The 17,733-nt window shown below is 34.8% G+C and overlaps 2 protein-coding genes, 2 long non-coding RNA genes and 1 pseudogene across 5 annotated transcripts; 1 reads left to right on the top strand and 4 right to left on the bottom strand.

Annotated features, from left to right (window-relative positions):
* Positions 1-338: 338 nt before the first annotated feature.
* LOC107627998 (uncharacterized) lies at positions 339-1,888 on the bottom strand. Its single transcript, XM_016330802.3, has one exon. It carries the CDS (start codon positions 1,591-1,593, stop codon positions 652-654), a length of 942 nt encoding a protein of 313 aa, XP_016186288.1. The 5' UTR covers positions 1,594-1,888; the 3' UTR covers positions 339-651.
* A 460-nt stretch (positions 1,889-2,348) lies between these two features.
* On the top strand, positions 2,349-3,673 carry LOC148575463 (uncharacterized). The gene is made up of 2 exons (XR_015904994.1): positions 2,349-2,634; positions 3,264-3,673. It is a non-coding gene; the product is annotated as an uncharacterized LOC148575463 (long non-coding RNA).
* A 155-nt stretch (positions 3,674-3,828) lies between these two features.
* Positions 3,829-4,653, bottom strand: LOC107626265 (uncharacterized; annotated as a pseudogene). The gene is made up of 3 exons (XR_015905410.1): positions 4,645-4,653; positions 4,383-4,541; positions 3,829-4,294 (listed from the first exon to the last, which is right to left on the bottom strand). The product of XR_015905410.1 is annotated as an uncharacterized LOC107626265 (transcript).
* Positions 4,654-4,824: 171 nt separating this feature from the next.
* LOC148575462 (uncharacterized) lies at positions 4,825-5,391 on the bottom strand. Its single transcript, XR_015904995.1, has 2 exons — positions 5,254-5,391; positions 4,825-4,997 (listed from the first exon to the last, which is right to left on the bottom strand). It is a non-coding gene; the product is annotated as an uncharacterized LOC148575462 (long non-coding RNA).
* A 1,018-nt stretch (positions 5,392-6,409) lies between these two features.
* LOC107626264 (CBS domain protein (DUF21)) lies at positions 6,410-10,515 on the bottom strand. The gene is made up of 11 exons (XM_016329104.3): positions 9,981-10,515; positions 9,538-9,614; positions 9,370-9,453; positions 8,906-9,019; positions 8,682-8,768; positions 8,249-8,388; positions 8,075-8,162; positions 7,626-7,699; positions 7,403-7,527; positions 7,025-7,290; positions 6,410-6,931 (listed from the first exon to the last, which is right to left on the bottom strand). Exons 1-11 carry the CDS (start codon positions 10,156-10,158, stop codon positions 6,887-6,889), a joined length of 1,278 nt encoding a protein of 425 aa, XP_016184590.1. The 5' UTR covers positions 10,159-10,515; the 3' UTR covers positions 6,410-6,886.
* Between the last annotated feature and the right edge of the window lie 7,218 nt (positions 10,516-17,733).

The following is a 17,733-nucleotide window of genomic DNA, read 5'->3' as shown; positions in this document are numbered from 1 at the left end:
CTATTAGAGTATATACTTTTTTTTTTTTTATTGTATCATCATTTACCAATTAAAAACAATATCAGTTTTTCAAAGTAAATATATAAGAATATAAGAATCATAATAAAGCCATTATGTAAATTTGGAGACATGCTACTGGCGAATATTATTATTGTAAAGTTAATTTTTCGAGGGCCCCATAATTTACATAAGTTATCCTAAATTCCTAATAAAATAAATTAGTTAATATCTAATTTTTTTTTAAATTTTTTATTGGGTTTTTTAATTAATAGATTGTTGTATATATAAAATAAAATTTAAACTACCCACATTTACTTAGCTTGACCTACCAAAATTGGTTTAGTGATGTCGGTTCAGATGTAAATGAATTGTTATTTGAATACTTCTTTAGAGAAATAAAACAAGTACTTGTTAACATAATTACACAAAGAGTAAATTATCAATTATGACCCCGAATTTATAAAACGCTGACAATAATAACCCTAATATTTATTAACGACAATTACACTCCTTAAAATTTTAAAAACGTAACAAATCTACCCAACTGTTAAGAGAGTCCTCCTCCGTTAAACGGAATTTGGTGATGTGGCAGACGAAAATTCTTTTAAAGCCATCTGTCCCGTTTCATGTTTAGGCCTAATTGACGAAACCCTAATCAAAACCCCTCATCATCCTGCTGTTATCATCATAGCCCTGTTGTTGTTGATGATGAGGAAACGAAATTGCCACGGCCTCGGGTTTCAGCTTCAAAGAGCTGTCGCAATTCTTGTTTGGAACGGTTTTGGATTTCGGCAAGAAGCGTTGAACTATCTCTTCCAACAGGCCAAAGTCTGAAGACTCTCTAGGGAACAACTCCAATAACGACTGATCTTCTTCCTCAACACCTTCAGCAATAACCTCCGTCGTGCCGTTGTTGGAACCACCACCGCAACAGTTACCGTTGAAGCAGCAAGCCGAACCACCTTCCTTGATGCAATACTGATAAGGACTATTATTAGCACCACTGGAACCAACACCACCAGTAGCAGCAGAAGAAGAAGAAACCAAACATAGATTCGAATTCAGAAACTCGCGAAATAGAAGCATGTTCAGGGAATGATGAGAATTGTTAGTGATGTTTCGGTGCTGCTGCTGAGTCGATAATGGAGCAGTTACGCCATGGCGGCCGCTCTGAACTAACTTGCTGACGTGGCACTGCTGCTTCGGGAAGTTGAACGCTTGGAACAGTTCAGAGTGACGAAAATTATGATGGTGATGGTGTGGATGAGGATGAGGAGGAGAATCAGGGTACACGAAGTTCATCCTCGCCTTCGCGCCTCGCATCGCTCTGGCGGCACAGTCGTAGGCGCAAGCAGCTTCCTCCGCCGTGTCGAACGTCCCCAGCCACCGCCGCTCCTTCGACTGCGGGTCCCTTATCTCCGCCGCATAACGCCCCCACGACCTCCGCCTGACGCCGCGGTACCTCATTGGTCCCGCGGCAGAGCCGCCGCCGCCGCCACCGGCATCCTTGGCCATCCTCTTCTTGTTGGTTTTCTTCTGGTGGTCGGCGATGGTTGTGTCTTGTATCGGGTCGGTTTCTTGGATCGGAGGCATGCCACCTAAACCCTAAACGCTTCTTCCATTGTTGGGACAGATGGCTTTAAAAGGATGCCACCTTGGATTTCCGTCTGCCACATCACCAAGTTCCGTTTAACGGAGAAGGACTCTCTTAACGGTTGGGTAGATTTGTTACGTTTTTAAAATTTTAAGGGGTGTAATTGTTGTTAACAAATATTAGGGTTATTATTGTCAGCGTTTTACAAATTCGGGGTCATAATTGGTAATTTACTCTTACACAAAATATGACACATGAGGAATCTCCTCTCTCAAACAACACAATTATTTAATGTTGTATTTTTTATCCGCTCACCCTTAATATAAGAAGGAGAAGAAGCAGCAGCTTCCTCAAACGACTAATGTTTAGATACTGAATAAATTTTAGTGTATCACTTAATTATTGAATTTTATGATACACTGAAATTTGGTTAATATCTACAAAAATTTCCGCCCGTCCTCAAACAACACAATTATTTAACGTTGTATTTGTCGTCCGCTCAACCTTAAGTCCAGAATCTACTGCATTACTTTTGATTGTTGTGTTCATTAAATCATTGTGTGCATGTGCGCTCATCCCCTTTCGAAGGTCTGTCTTTAGTAAGCTCAAGTGTTTTGAACTTTTGTGACAAGCACAAAAAATAATTTATAAATATAACTCAAATAGAGTTTAATAATAATTATTAAATTTTTATTTTTACCACAAATATTTTTAAATTTCATTTAAGCAACCCTAAATTTGCTACCTTCACTCAGTGACTAAACCCACTAACACACCCTCTACTCTCGTTCTCTTCCCTTTTTCTAGAACCCACTGTCATCAACAACAATCCCTACCCACCGCCATCAGCCTCTCTTTCTCTTCCCTTTTCACAAAATGCAAGTCTACTGCCAGTTTATTTGAGAATTCCCTTTTCAGCTTCAGAGTGCCGTCGTTCTTTCTGCCTTCATCGTGCACCGCGTCTTTCGGTCGTCCGTCCTCAGCGCCGTCTCCCCCTTCATCGCTACACTTTAAGAGTTTCAATGGAGCCTCAGCCTCAGGTATGAACTTGTTTCATTTAGCTCATTTTTTTATCCTTTTATGTTCTGCTGCATGAATCTGTTTCGTTGAAGTCATTCAATTGAGTTTTGTTCTTATTTCATTCAATTAGTGGTTTTGTTCAGTTTACTTGGTTGTTTAAAATTTGAGTTAGGGTTAAAAAATTTTGGTATTTATTTTTATGATTCTGATTTCAATTTCTGGGTTTATGTCTCTTTTCATAATGTTCTACTTTTTATTTGTTATTGTTGTTTGATTTCTAATCATAATTTCAATTTTTGGGTTTATGTTTCTACTCAAATTTGGTATTTGTTTTTATGATTCTGATCTCAATTTCTGGGTTTATGCTTCTATTCATGCTGTTCTATTTTTTATTTATTATTGTTGTTTGATTTTTGTTCATAATTTTAATTTCTGGGTTTATGTTTCTATTCAAATTTGGTATTTGTTCTATTTTTTATTTGTTATTGTTGTTTGATTTTTTTAGTGTGTTTGTAAATTCAGAAATTAGTATTGTGATTCTTTTTAAAAATTCAATAGTCATTGGTTAGTTTTGCTTATTTGATTATAAATTGTACCTAATTTATGCTATTTTTTTTGGGTAATTAACGTTAGTCATTATAAATTGCAGGAAGCATCAAGTCATATACTGATGAATCTGTTCAAGCGAAACCATTCCATCTTGGGTTGAATATACCAAGTTACTCTGCGAACGCATGATTCGGAACCATTCCTTCACTTATACTACAAATACAGCTGGAATATACCAACTTGGACTGCTGTTTATTACGATAGTAGTTTTCAATCAAGAAAGATGCTTGTGCTAAATTCCATCCGCTGTTGGAGGATATAATTTTGAACTATCTGATTTGTTTCTTTTTCTCTCATATGTAAGAAAATTTGTTGTTATATATAAATAGATAGATAGATACCTTTCTTTTTGTATTATTTCTGTTATGTGAAACTTGTTTCAAAGATCTTGCTGTTTCTGTTTGTTAAGTTTAATTCTGTACACACTCAAATCTCAACATTCCAACTTTATTGAGCATCATATTATGAAATTTTAACCTTTATCCACATTCAGGTAGTAGATAGTCTTCTAACTCATGCAAAGTGATTACCTTAAGAAATTGATCCGTTTTAATTTGTCAATCATAGAAACAATAATAAAGAATAAGAAGAAGAAATAGGTCAATGAAGATAACATGTATATGTGATTTATTATATCATGTGCATAATTCTTCAAGCTTTCAGTAAACTGAAAAATAATTTACATATGATCTATGACATTCTCTCTGAATATAAAACAGAAAAAAACACGAGGAAATTAAGTATGTCCCTATTTAGTCTAGGTCTATATGAAACATTACATTCATCGAGTAAAAGTGCCCTCAAAACAGCCTCACACAAACCACTATAATGGATAATCAAATGTGCACCATCTGAAACTTCATAGTAATTTATCCATTACATATTCCTTGAAACAAATCTCTGGATTTGAGAGGGCACAACCTTGACTTCATATCCCTGCCAAACGTGAACTTTACTTATGTTGTGACCGAATGGATTACTCAGCTTCAATGGATCAAACTCCCAGTTGCCAAATGCCACAATCCAATCACCCAAGTGTGTGTCAAAAATAACTTGTTCCCTTAACTTTTCCTATACACACGAACAACGAGGAGTTATTCCTCCATGACTAACCATTTGTATTTTGCTAAAAGTAAGTAAAAGAATGCATGTAATTCACCTTGGTAAGAATAGGAAAGCCGGAAATAATCTTTAAGATGACAATGTCTCTAGTGTTGAAGAAAGCCGGGTTTTTCTCAATGACAGAATTTGAAGGGAGCCAGTTTTGAGTGACCACCCAATGCAATAGTCTTGGAGAATATTTTGCAAGGCACACCTGCTAACTGCACAAACAAAATGGTGATATATCCACCACCTAGTGAGGTATTTTACAATGACAAAAATATATATTTTCATTTGCGTGAGCACAACAAAATATATACCCAATACATCTATTAGTTCCTAAACCTATATTTACATCAGCTAGCAGCACAACAAACATAAACTGAAATATTAAAGAATCCCTCACCCATAATTGGCATTGTCCACAACCATAGTTCATGAATCAACAAAAGCACCATCCTACAAGTTCAGCAAAAAGTAAAAAATGAATCTAATAAAAGCCAAATTTGATTAACTTAAAAGTTAAAATCACGATTTACACATAATGTTCTTACATCCTTCACTATAATCTTGTCTGGAAGTCCAATTCTTCGTAATAACCATTCCAACACATACAATGAGGAGTTTTCATAATTGCTTGTAACAGGTTGATCATCTGAAAAGCAAGAATATGCTGAAGTCATAATATACAGCATTAGAAGCATTTTTTGAAACTTCAGTCATCAGTTCCCATAATGCAGAAAGTATCTTGCAAAATCAACCAATCATTCAAATTTGCAGGTCAAGTGCAAAATTTCAAGACAAAGCAGTTCAATATCCGTTAAAATCACTCCAATAGATCAACTTTAACCATGCATTCCAATTCCATAATGCAAAAACCATTCAAGTACTCCAAGAGACAAAAAAAAGACGTAGAAAAATTTGCACACCTAATTCACAGCGAAGAACCAAACCTGAGAACACTGAGAAAGGAGCTTCCGCCATGCTGTCTTAGGTCCTGATTTCGATTTCACTGACAGCTTCTTCATTCGGCCCGCAGCAGCAGCCGCCGCAGCACTTGATTTTTCTCCATCCACCGCATCCTCACCTAAAATTAACAAAATTCAACACAAAACTCACTCCAAATTCTACCAAAGATTCATTATCCAATAGTCACATGCATGCAAAAGAACCATTCACTTCCCACGAAAGAAACCAAAAAGGTTGCAACTTTCTAACCTATGGACTGAGGGGTCACCAAATCATCCCCTTCTGTCGCCGGCACAGAAGGAGGCGTGGCCTTCAACGACAAAGTTTCTGGCAAAACATAATCGCAAGAATTTGGATGAAATCGAGAAATCGAGTAGCTTCATGGAGGCACCTGGTGCGGAAGAGGGAAGAGGAAGAAGCGGCTGTCTTCTATGACGGTGGTCTTCCATGACCGTGATGATAGGTTTTTTTTGGGAAGTTCTTTCACGAGCTGAAACGAGGGATAGCAAATTTAGATTTTATTGTTGGGACAAATTTAAAATATTAAAACTTGATGTCTTTTAGTATAAATTTTAATAAGTTATTTGTAAATTTTAATAAATTATTTATAGATTAAATATAAACCATTAGATTTACTATCAATCTAATCTAATGTTTTAAATTGTACGGTGCATTAGATAAACGCAAAGGAGTTGAGCTAATTTTAGACGAACCCAAAAAATCTCATTTCTAAGTTCTAACTTCTAAGTTCTAACAGCTCTGATAAGGAGAATAAGAAGGGTATGACCCACCAAACAGAGTTCCAACTCTCCAAGCATAAGAAAATAGAGAAAGTGAAAAAACATCATCACTAATAACTAATGTACCCTAGCTATAAGCCCTGTAACATTGAAGTTGGATGATCTGAAGACTATGCTTTGTATGAATACGTTTTGTACCATACAAAGCGTGTTTCTGAGCCCAACATGTAAATGATAAATTTACTAACTGCGAATTCAAAGACAAGTTGGTAAATTTGATTCATGGCGCGTCTTAAAATGTTGTATCATGTGCAGTAGAAGCTGTGATATGACAGGCTCGAAAATGAAATGGGAAAAAAAGCTAAACAAACACGACCGTGGGCAAAATGTTTTGTTTAGTTGAATACGTAAGAAGAAAAAGCATTGACACATGCATCCTCGTTGTGAGATGAATCATCATGCAGTAAACATATGATCATCTTTTCAGCTTAAGCACATAACGTCTCAAATAGGTAACTGGTTATCCATAATGATTACTCAATACATCTGCAATCAGTATAAGTAGCTGTCAATAATTCAGAACAAAACGTGATTTGCTGGCATGCCCCATTTTTTCCTTGCAACACATGTACATATATTGATATTGATGTATATCTCGTAACAGAAAAGTTTGAAAGCATCGATATCTTCTTGTCCCTACATTTGATAAAGCGATAACATCTTGAACTTCCATATTACATATATACTCACATTGCTAACAGCAGCATTTTCACTCTAAACCGCAGTACCTAATTAACAACAAATTATAAATACATGAACACTGATACTAAACTACAATTGGTGAAAGCCATCGTCATGAGAATTCAAAATGATGATCTGTCTCATCGAAGATCTCCTCCTACAAAACAAAAATTAATGTCAGCAACAGATTCCTACTAGATTTTGATTTGAGTAAATAAAGCTCGTCTTCGACTAGATGTCAAGAGTTTACCTGTAGTAGTTCTTCAATAACATCTTCCATCGTAATTACTCCAACAGCTTCTTCTTCTTCGGGGAGTTTTGGAAGTGGACTTCCATTATCTATCTCCAGAATATCCGAGTACATATTTTTTGTCCATTTTTTGCTCCGAGATCCCTTAATCGACTTGTTTGTATTTGGAAAGCTTTTCCACTTATGGAGTGGCATCTTGGGTTTCACCTTTTTCTCGTGTGGGGGTTTTTCACCATCAATATCCACCTTCACATCCTTCACTGACTCTATTTCACACACATGAGATACGTAGCAGTGTAGCATTCAGTTATTATGAGAGAAAGTTAACAAAATTTTGGCAAGGAAACATATTGATTACAAGTTACAGCCTGTTCTTACCATTGCCAGAGTTTTGGGAAGATGGTTGATTTGTCTTGTCACACCGTCTTACAACAACAGCCATGTGGCTATGGCCCTTCTGGAACTCATTCAATATATCATAGAGGGGCATACTTTCTGGAACCCTGTGAATGTAGGTAATTTCTGAATATCAATTTTCGGTTAAAGAATATGGAACCAATGTGCCTATCCCCATAAAACCTACAAGAAATATATAAGATACCTTGGAATCCTGCGTATGGTTACACTCTTCACAGATGCTTCCTCTTCTGGATCCATTGTCAATAAATTCTTGACCTAAAATTAAGCAGAAAATATTTAGAAAACAAAATGGAGACCGAAACAAGGCATTGCATACAGTTGACGCATCATTGGTGCTCAAGCAGACATAACACTGCCTCTAACTGCCACTTATGCCTATAAACGAATCGATAAAATTTTTGAGGCCTAACAAGGGGAAAACCTGCTATAGGACTATATGTTATCCGGTCAAATAGTTTGCCGAAGGAAGGCATTATCATCTAGAGCCTAAAGTAGAACTTTCACATATAGTTCCATTATCAGGAAGTAACTTAAAACTATGATGAAACTTATTCAAGAGTTTATAGAACTCAATATGACTCCAAGAATGTTAAATGGTAAAGGTGAATAATAACGAAGGAAAATCGGTACCAGTATAAGTCCAATAATATTTGTAGGCTGCTCATAATAGACCGGGACTCTGCTGTGCCCCCTCTCCAATATTAGGTTCATCAGCTCCCTGCTCAAATAATTGGTGTTAAATTAGATGAATAAAATATGTACTAAATTAAAAACTACACTATCTAAATTTTTAATACAACTTACCTATCAAGTTTGGAATTAATATCAATGGCAAATGTGTCAGATATAGGAGTCATCGCATCGCTAGCGGTCTTCTCACTGAGTTCAAGTGCCCCAGCAATGATTGTTGTTTCATCATGTGTTAGTTCCCCACCTTTTCCAGCCTAATGCAATCCAATAATGAACAGCAACAAAAACAAGTGGAAACATGAATATTTGGAGCAAAGGACTCCCACATAACCAGAAGAGTAAGTATATAAGATTGTCCCTATTAACAATCCAGGAAAATTAAATTAAATATAAGAAGGTAGATATATGTGCAGCATACATATGAAAGAACAGGATGAGTGCGGGATACCTACTTTGTGCAATTTTATAACAAATTGATAAAAAGACTATACAATAGAGATGGATGTCGTTATATTAATAAAAAACAACATATAGCTCTGATACAGACCTCATTACCATGCAAATTTACGAGTGTTTTTAACTCGGCTCTGCGGAAAAGGGCTTCATTTCGATGGCCCAGCAAAAAGTCCAACAACTGAAAAACCATATAAATGCACCAAAAAGCCAAGGATGAACAGAATATCGGTATGAGGACATAAAATTCAATTTGGCCCCTGCTTACAGAAATGAAGCATTCATATATAAATTCAAAGTTTGCTCAATTTATGTCACCTTGCTAATTGGAAAAGCAATTGGATAACAGATCCATACAAGCACACGGACAAAGGGAGCCACCGTTGCGCCAATCGCTAAACCATACCGAGAACAAACAGATTGGGGTATAATCTTCACACAAGTAAGACATATGTCAGAGCACTTTTACATGCAATGCAAAGCATATCAAGGCTAGCATATACATAATTTATAATCAACATTGAGCAGGATTCAGTGAAGAACAAAGATTGAAAATGTAGAAAGTCAGATTTACAAACGTTAACTCTATCTCATGATTGAAAATTAAAAAAAAAAAAAAGATTTGAATGATGAATAACTCGTGAGGAAGAGAAATTTACCACATCCTCCATAACTTTATTATAGTTCCTGAGCTACAAGGTGGAGGATGAAACAGTCTTTTTAAAACATGTCATGTGTGTGTATTTATTTAACACAAATAAAGGCATACATGAGTTTCTCACCTCACCAAACAGAAGAATTAACGTCACCGAAATCAGGATAGCACCCCATGCAGTAACAAGACTATCAAGAAAAATAGGAAGCGCCTGGAAAAACATATTAAAAAAAAAAATCAGAATCAATTTTGTCTTTAAAGTATTAAAACCATTCGGGAATATTTTGAGTTGTACCTCCATGGCTGCAGCATTGCAAATCAGCAAAGTACAGAGCAACAAATGTTGATTTTTGACAACCGGCAATATCTTCTCTGCAGTGACAACAAAAGGAATTCATAAAGTAAGAGAATATATAATTAACAAATCTGAACTAAACAACCCTCGCGTTTTCTTCCCCTATTTACAGCTCTAAAATAATGGATAATTCCAGAACTAAACTACAGATCACGAATTGCACTTAACTTGTTTCATCTTGTTCCCGGTTTATCCAACCAATTAGATGAACCATGAACCATCAGTGCTACATATAGCTAGCTATAATCAATCAATTTTTTACCGGGGAAGAATATGAATACGAATACCGATACATAACAAAAAGCTAAGTATGTAAATAGAAAAGCTAAGCAAGTTTAGTTTGCACGTAATCGTTGAAATCAGAGAGAGAGAGAGAGAGGTACCTGCGTGGATACGATCCTGAGGAGTGCCAGATTTGGCAAGGACCTCGAGATCGACGAGGCTGAGAGACATGAGGCCCAAGGTGAGGCCCGACATCAAGCCCGCGAACAAGACGAGCAGCACGATGACCGCTATGTTGATGAAGAACTTTGATTCGCAGCAGGTATACTCCACCGCCATTCTCTTGTGCTATTCCTATTATCGCTGTACGCTATTGGTAGTTTGGTTGGTTGTGTATTTCAATTAAGAGCAGCAGAGTACAGAGAGACAGTAGTAGTCAGAGAAAGCAGAGCAACCACCAGAGCTCCGCCACCTCCATTGTTGCTTCTCCCTCTCCGATCCACTTGTGGCTCTACTCGATTCCCATCATCCCCTATTTATTCATTCCTCCTTATATTCAACCTTTTTATTTATTGTTTTTTTTTTATTATGTCACGGTAACAGTATATTGCTTGTCGAAAAGTTAATTTTAGGTGAGAGTCGGTACTCCATTGCGGTGGAAATAATTTGCTTCCGTTGTCACAAAATATCAATTATATCGCAAAATTAAGTCCCTTAAATTAATTATTTGTATGTATGTATAATATTTTTTAAAAATATATATATGGAAAGATTAATCGTTGTTAAATTATTTAAAAACTGTAATAGCTCTTTTATTATTTTCCTTATAATAGTATAATTTCCTTTTTCACTTTTTGGCCATTTGAACATTGTCAAACCAATTTCTGTCGATTTGGTAATATTTTTCTTTCTTATTTTTCTAAAAAAAATTATTTTGATTGTTTTATTGTTATTTGTTCTGTAAGTAAATTTAATCTATTTTTTGTTTTTGTTTTTATGTATTTTTTTTTCTTCAACAAAAATTTGTGGAAATGATTTTTATTAGATTTGAATTAATTTAGTTGTATTTAGTTAGCTAATAATACCGATTATATTATTAGAATGGGGGGAAGAAGAGTGGAGGCGACAGTTGGGTAGTGACGTGTTGTTACAAAGACAGCGTTGCCAAATCTCCATTTCAGCGATCCTTTTACCGACCCACACGAACACCTTTTTGCTCAGAATCAACGGATAACCATGTGGCTATTTAGTATTTACACTAATAACAAATAATTAATGGACCCCCGTCTCCTCCTTGCTCCTATCACAAAATCACTAATTAATATGGTTATCATTATCATATTAACAACTAAGAGTTCAAGGTTTATGGCAGCTAAAACTCTTTTTAATAAGACATTTTAGCCTGATAGGCTTTCCAGAATATGACATCTGTTATGATTATGAATGTTTGTCTTGCTTATATCAGAAGTGGAGCACTGGAGCGTAACTAATTAATTTCTCTTGTGATGATAGATTATAAGATCTCTTGAGTGATACCTATTGCAAAAAGCTGCTTTTACTCTGCTTAGCTCCTAGCTTTAACTTTGATTAGTTAATCCAGCTTGTTTGTGCCTTTTGTTTATTTTATTGTATATGCTTAGTTATAATTTTTTTTAAATCTCGTTTTGATTATTCTAAATAATATGTCTTAGTACCAATATAAGTTAGGTAAGTTATATGTGGTATTATTATTTATTACCACTTTGAAAAAAAAAAATATAACTTATCACTTGGAATATTAATCTACAATAATGTTTATGTGTACAAATCTTTTTATAACTAAGTCCAATTAAAATAATGCAGAGTCCAAAAAAAAAATGCGTGCATATATTATTCTTCTTTTTTCTCGTATTTTCTGCATACACAAATTTTTGTTTAAATTTTTGTTAGATAACACAAAAATTTATTAGTATAATACACAAATTTTTAAAGTATGATATTCAAAATTTTACACATAACACAAATTTATCGATGTAGCGTACAAATTTTCATTTATATCACACATATTTTTGCACATAGCACACAAATCTTTACATATAGTACAAATTTTTGCTGCGAATATATTTTGTTAGTTAGGTGAGTCAATGTTCTGTAGTCTTCTAAAAATTTATATCTTACACATTAAACATTTTATGCTATGCAATAAGATTTTTGTGTTATTCATAAAAATTTATGTATTGTGTATATTTCATTGGTTGAGTGTTAATATTTTAGGCATGTAATTCTTAAAAATATTTTGTGTTGTATACTAAAATCGATACGCTGTATACCAAAATTTATGTTATATGCATCAAAATTTCTATATCTTAATTTTCTGAACACTTGTGAAAAAAAATAAAAAGATGATGATCATTAAAAAAAATGGCACACTTTATTTTTTATACAAGTTAATTAAATTTTATTACTCAAAAAAATTAAACACCTAGTATTTTTGATTAATCTATACTCAACTATGCTTTTTTTTTTTTGGTGAATATACTCAACTATGCTTTCTTTGTTGTTATCGATATTTAATAAGATTTTCTTATTATCGAAAGTATTGAAATTTTATGAATTAGTTCGGTTGAAGAATTAACAACCTAATATGATATAAATGTCTTTATAAATAACTTAAATGTATAATTGTATTCATAAATTTTTAATCCTAATTATGATATCTGTTATATATAACCAAATCTAAAGACAAATTTGAGAAAGAGAGTAGAATAAAAATCAAATGTAAATCATCTGAAATTTAAATTTAAAGAACATATACATGAGATAATTATTAATTTTAAGGTTACTTGTTCGAATAATGTATGTAGAGTGTACATATTTAAAATAAAATAAAATGTATGAATAATGTATGAATGTTCTTAGCAAAATAAAATAAAATGTAAATGTGTGAAGTGATGCAAGGAAGACAGAAAATTAAGTAGTGCTACTCTACTTTATATTACACACGGGGAACGAATTAGGTAAAGTTAGCAAGCACAATGTATCCAATATTATTCTATTATACTGCAAAACACAAGTTTTCAGGTAAAAAAACGTCATGGTTTTTGTCTTTTAAAAGAATATCATCGTGATTTGATTTTGGCATTTTAGAGCCTAATCAAGAAAGAATAGCTCCTTTGATTAAACAAAGTAATGATGTTTGGGAATAGGCAATACAATATATATTCGATGTATTGTTATCAACGATTTTGTATGGTGGTAGTATTGATGCTCGTGGCATCTATTCCGATCCTTTCAATTACAACGTCACTATATAAAGTTAATGTATATAAGTAAAAATATTTTATATACTAAAAATTAATTATTAAGTCAATTAATATATATATATTTCCTAATTAAATTTTTATAATAAAATAATCAAATTTATAATAACTGAATAATTAAACTTATTTATAATTAGTGTAGTATAATGAAAAATAGAAAAAAAAGACAAATAGGTCCCTAACCTTTTGTCCCGCGGACATTTTCGTTCCTGACCATTAAAAAATACTTTTAAGTCATTGACCTTCACAAAACTTGGACAGACCAGTCCCTGACGGAGGCATTTGAACGGATCAGTCCCTGACGGAGGCATTTAGATGGAGGGACTGATCTGTCCAAATTTTGTGAAGGTCAAGGACTTAAAAGTATTTTTCAATAGTCAGGGACGAAAATGTCCGCGCGACAAAAGGTTAGGGACCTATTTGTCCTTTTCTCTAAAAAATATTTATGAAAGATAAAAAATTATTTCATATGTAAGTAGTATGATTTATATTTATATGTTGAGATAATATTTAATTTGGTCTCTCAATTTATTTGTGAGTTTTAATTTAATTCTTAAAATTTAATTGTCTTTGTGTAGTTCTCAAATTTTACAAATGTGATTCATATCAATTCTTGAAATAATTTTTAACACACAAATATTAATAGAACGCTGATATAGATAGCTAATATAGTGTCACGTTAAATTCTGACGTTATTTTTGTTTTGGTATTCAAATAACCTAAAAAATATCAAAAGTGGTATTTATTGAATTTTTTCTTTCAAAACAAATTATCTGACGTCATTTTTGAATTATTTGAAGGTCAAAATCAAAATAATATCGTTTTACAAATTCTAGTGTAATATTTAATTATCTATATCACTGTTATATTAATATTTTTGTATCAAAAATGGTCTTAAATTAATATAAGTCACGCTTACAAAATTTAAAAATAAAAAAATAATTAAAATTTAAAAAATTAAATTAAATTTTTGTATAAATTCAGAAATCAAATTCAGTATTACCTCTTGTATGTTACACTATATGGAGCACATAAAAAATTTAAAACGGCTCTTGGACACATTTCACACGTATAGCTAGAAATGAATAGTCGTGGTATTTAATTTGACATGGCCGGGGAGCCCTTCAATCCTTCAAGAGTCATTTAAGCACAGAGGCTTGTTTCTAGAATTATCGTCTGCAACTTATAATCAATAAACATTTATTTTATCTCTTCATAATTTCATTAGTAACATTATTATACAAATGGTACCGATTTAAGTTTGAAAAAGCGTGAAAATTCTTTGACCACTTGAGTGGTCGACGAGATAAAACAACGAGATACAAATCAGTGTAAAGAGGTTATAAAAGACGATCATGATAACTCGAAAATAATATTGAGAAAAAGAGGTAGTTAGTTGGATTTTTTACTGTCATTTGGACAATCTGGCTCGAAAGGAATGATCGAGTCTTCAATAATCATGGCTCAGGAGTTGTGGAAATAATCAACAAGTCCTTCATGTTCTCTAACGAGTGGCTTGGTAGTGCCCCCTTTGGTTGTTGATGACAAAAGCAAAGCTGCCAAGGATGATATCACTTGGGGTTGTTAGTCATGTTTTGTACTTAATTTTTACATATGGCCTAGACTCTAATTGCTCCACTGTACTGTGTTGAGCACGCTTTAATTCAAAAAAAAATATATATATTGCCAACGACTCACAAAGTCGGAAAGTCCGAAAAAAAAACAAAATGCATCGCAAAAATGACCTAAGTTATGAAAACAATTCGATAAGCAAAATTGAATATGTAAAGTCAAAATAATGAAACACAAAAGAGATACGAATACTCCTCAAAGATAGAAGCGAAGGTTTTTTTGAAATAATTTGGCAAAAAATTTTGACGATAGTGAAATTGTCTAACAATCCATATGATGAAAAGCTTTCTTTACAAACTCGGAAAATCAGAAAAGGTTTTTCACAAAAAGCTTTCAGAAAAACATCAAAAACACCCGCAAAGCATATATAATAAAAATATTTTGTTAAGGCCCTTATCCAAAAAGGACCAGCAAAACAAATAGTTGTTGTTAATGACCCTATTAAGGGTCAAGAGTCAGGAACCACCACATGAAACAAACATATAAAAATAAATTGTTCAAAAAGGATCCACAAGCCAAGCCCTAGTAGTTGGAAATCATTGGAAACCGAGAAGAGGATTGGAATCATCAGCAGGGAGTGGAAATCGGGTCTGCTGTAGGAGTCGGAAGGGTCTGAGGGGTCTCTTCGGCGGCAGAAGTCGGAGCTTCAGAAGAGCTCAACATGAATCCTTCCTATTGCTCCATCTCATGAGGAGGAGACTCAACAATACGCTGTCCACGAGTCTTCAGTTCAGAATCGGTTTCATGACGAGGAGGAGAGACAATTGTCCCATCAATGACGACTTTGTCGGGATGGAGAGGTGAAAGGTCCAAGTCAGGAGCAATAACTCCGACTTGTTTTTTGAACACCCTAAAAGCCTCTTCCGAGCTTTCAACAATAGAATCCTCCAGGTCCTGATAAGCCTCCCGATTCAACTCCAGCTGCTTCTGCAGATCAATATTCTCAAAAATAAGTCTAACATAATTTTGCTCCGCCTTTTCATTCAACCCCTCAGCCAGTGCACATTGAGCCATAAGCTTTTTCTCCCTATCCTGGAATCGAGTGAGCTCCTTCTTCAGCCAGAAATTCTCCTCCTGCAACCTCTTCTCCTCTTCCTGATACAGGACAATCCTCCCCTGAAGGTCCTCTATGAATTTTTGAAAAGAACTCAAGGGAGTTTTGTCGAGTATGTAAAGAAGGGCAGTATAAACCCCAGCCATCTGAATTCCCTCTCGTGCAAGAATTTGAAGATGGTTTTGCAAGAAAGCATCATCCATGGAAATTTGGCTAAAAGGAAGGATGTGCTTCCTTGAAAACTTCGGACTATCGAAGTTAGCTTCCCCAGCAGTGGAAGAACCAGTCTCCGAGGTCTTCCGCTTCTTCTTTTCAGGCTCGGCGAAGAGCTGAACGGGTGGGGCAGGAGTAGGAGGAGGAAGAGAAGAAGTATGAATAGGGTTTACCAGAATAGGACGAGAGGAGGAGGTCCCCAAATCTGAATCTGGGAGAGGAGGAGTGGCAGAAGCTCCGACCTTTGTAGCATCAGCTCAGGCGCGAGCCTTCCTCTTTGCCTCTTGCACCTTTTGATAAGCAGCATTGATCCACTCTTCACCATTTCTGGAAGGAAGACCAAAACCAATTAGTATACAGGTTAGATAAATACTAGTCGGAAGATATCACAAAAGCAGCCACAAAGAAACAAAGGCTACCTAACTCGGTTTGGACGAAACTTGGAGGGCCAATGAGAAATTTCTTAGTATCCAGATTTGGAGCTCTCCCCCAGGCCTCCCAAAAAAACCCAACAACAACCTCCTCTACCTCATTCAAGTCATCTAAGCTATACTTATCAACAGGGGAAGCCTCCGACCAATACAGAGAAAATCGGGGCTCGTTATTCTCATTAAGAAAAAGGGATGATGACCCTCTATAGCCTGGACCTTGAAGAAAAAGTTTTTAAAGTCATGAAAGAACTCATCAAAAATGAAAAGTATCTTCCGACCCTGAATAGCCCGAAAAGATACCAATTGCTGTGTGTTTTGTTGCTAAAAGATCGGGTAAGGTGGAAGAGATAGAAAATTATTTTTAAAGAAGTCAGAAGGTCAAGCTCTTGGTTGACGAGCTGGTAAATCTTCAGAAAATTCCAGGAATTAGGGTGAAGTTGGGTAGGAGCAACTCGGCAGTGGGACAAAACTTCCATTTCAAAATCAGAAAAAGGAAGGGAAACCCCTAAACGGGTGAAAAGGCAGTCGTACATGAAGAAAAAATGAGAATCAGAATCAGCAATCCTCCCACAGCAAACCCGATCTTCAGGATCCGGGGCCACTGATTCATACTTAGGCTCATCAACCTCAAGACTACAAATCTATGATGGGTACAAAGCTCGGTTATGAAGTCAGTATCTACTAGAGGTTTCTCAATAAGTACGGAATCATCTACCCATCTCAAGAGGGTCTCAGGGATACGGAAAGACATTTTTTTAGCAATAAGGGAGTGTATATAAAAGCAATAAAACCTAAAAAAAATAAAATCATAAAAAAAACAGGGCCCCAAAAAATAAGACAGTTTCTTCCAAGGCAAACAAGGAAACAATCACTAAGCGACAGAAGAAGCGATTTTTGTAAAATAAACATGCAAAAATTCTTAAAAAGGGCATAAAACTTCCCTCAAATACGCAAGTGCACCAAGCATAAATAAAGAAAGCACTACACAAATGACAAGGGAAGATAAAAAAGAACCAACCTTTTTTGAAGAATCGAAGAGAAGTAGTCACGGCGAAAGAAAGCGACGAAGCACCCGAGAACGAAAGACTAAAGGTAGTTTTTGAGTGAAAAAGCGAAAGAGTAGGGAAAGAAACTTTGAAGAGAAGACGAAAGAAAACAAAGAAAGAAGAGGGAAAAGTATTTATAACAGACCAGGGGTATAATAGTAAAACGATGTAGTCATTAAAGAAACGCGCCGTTACCAATGTAACTGCCCTCACGTATAAATGCAAAATCCCAAACGGAC

Source organism: Arachis ipaensis, chromosome B2, assembly GCF_059453495.1.
Source record: "Arachis ipaensis isolate K30076 ecotype BB chromosome B2, ASM5945349v1, whole genome shotgun sequence".
NCBI lineage: Eukaryota > Viridiplantae > Streptophyta > Magnoliopsida > Fabales > Fabaceae > Arachis > Arachis ipaensis.
This window is presented reverse-complemented; position numbering and strand designations above follow the sequence as displayed.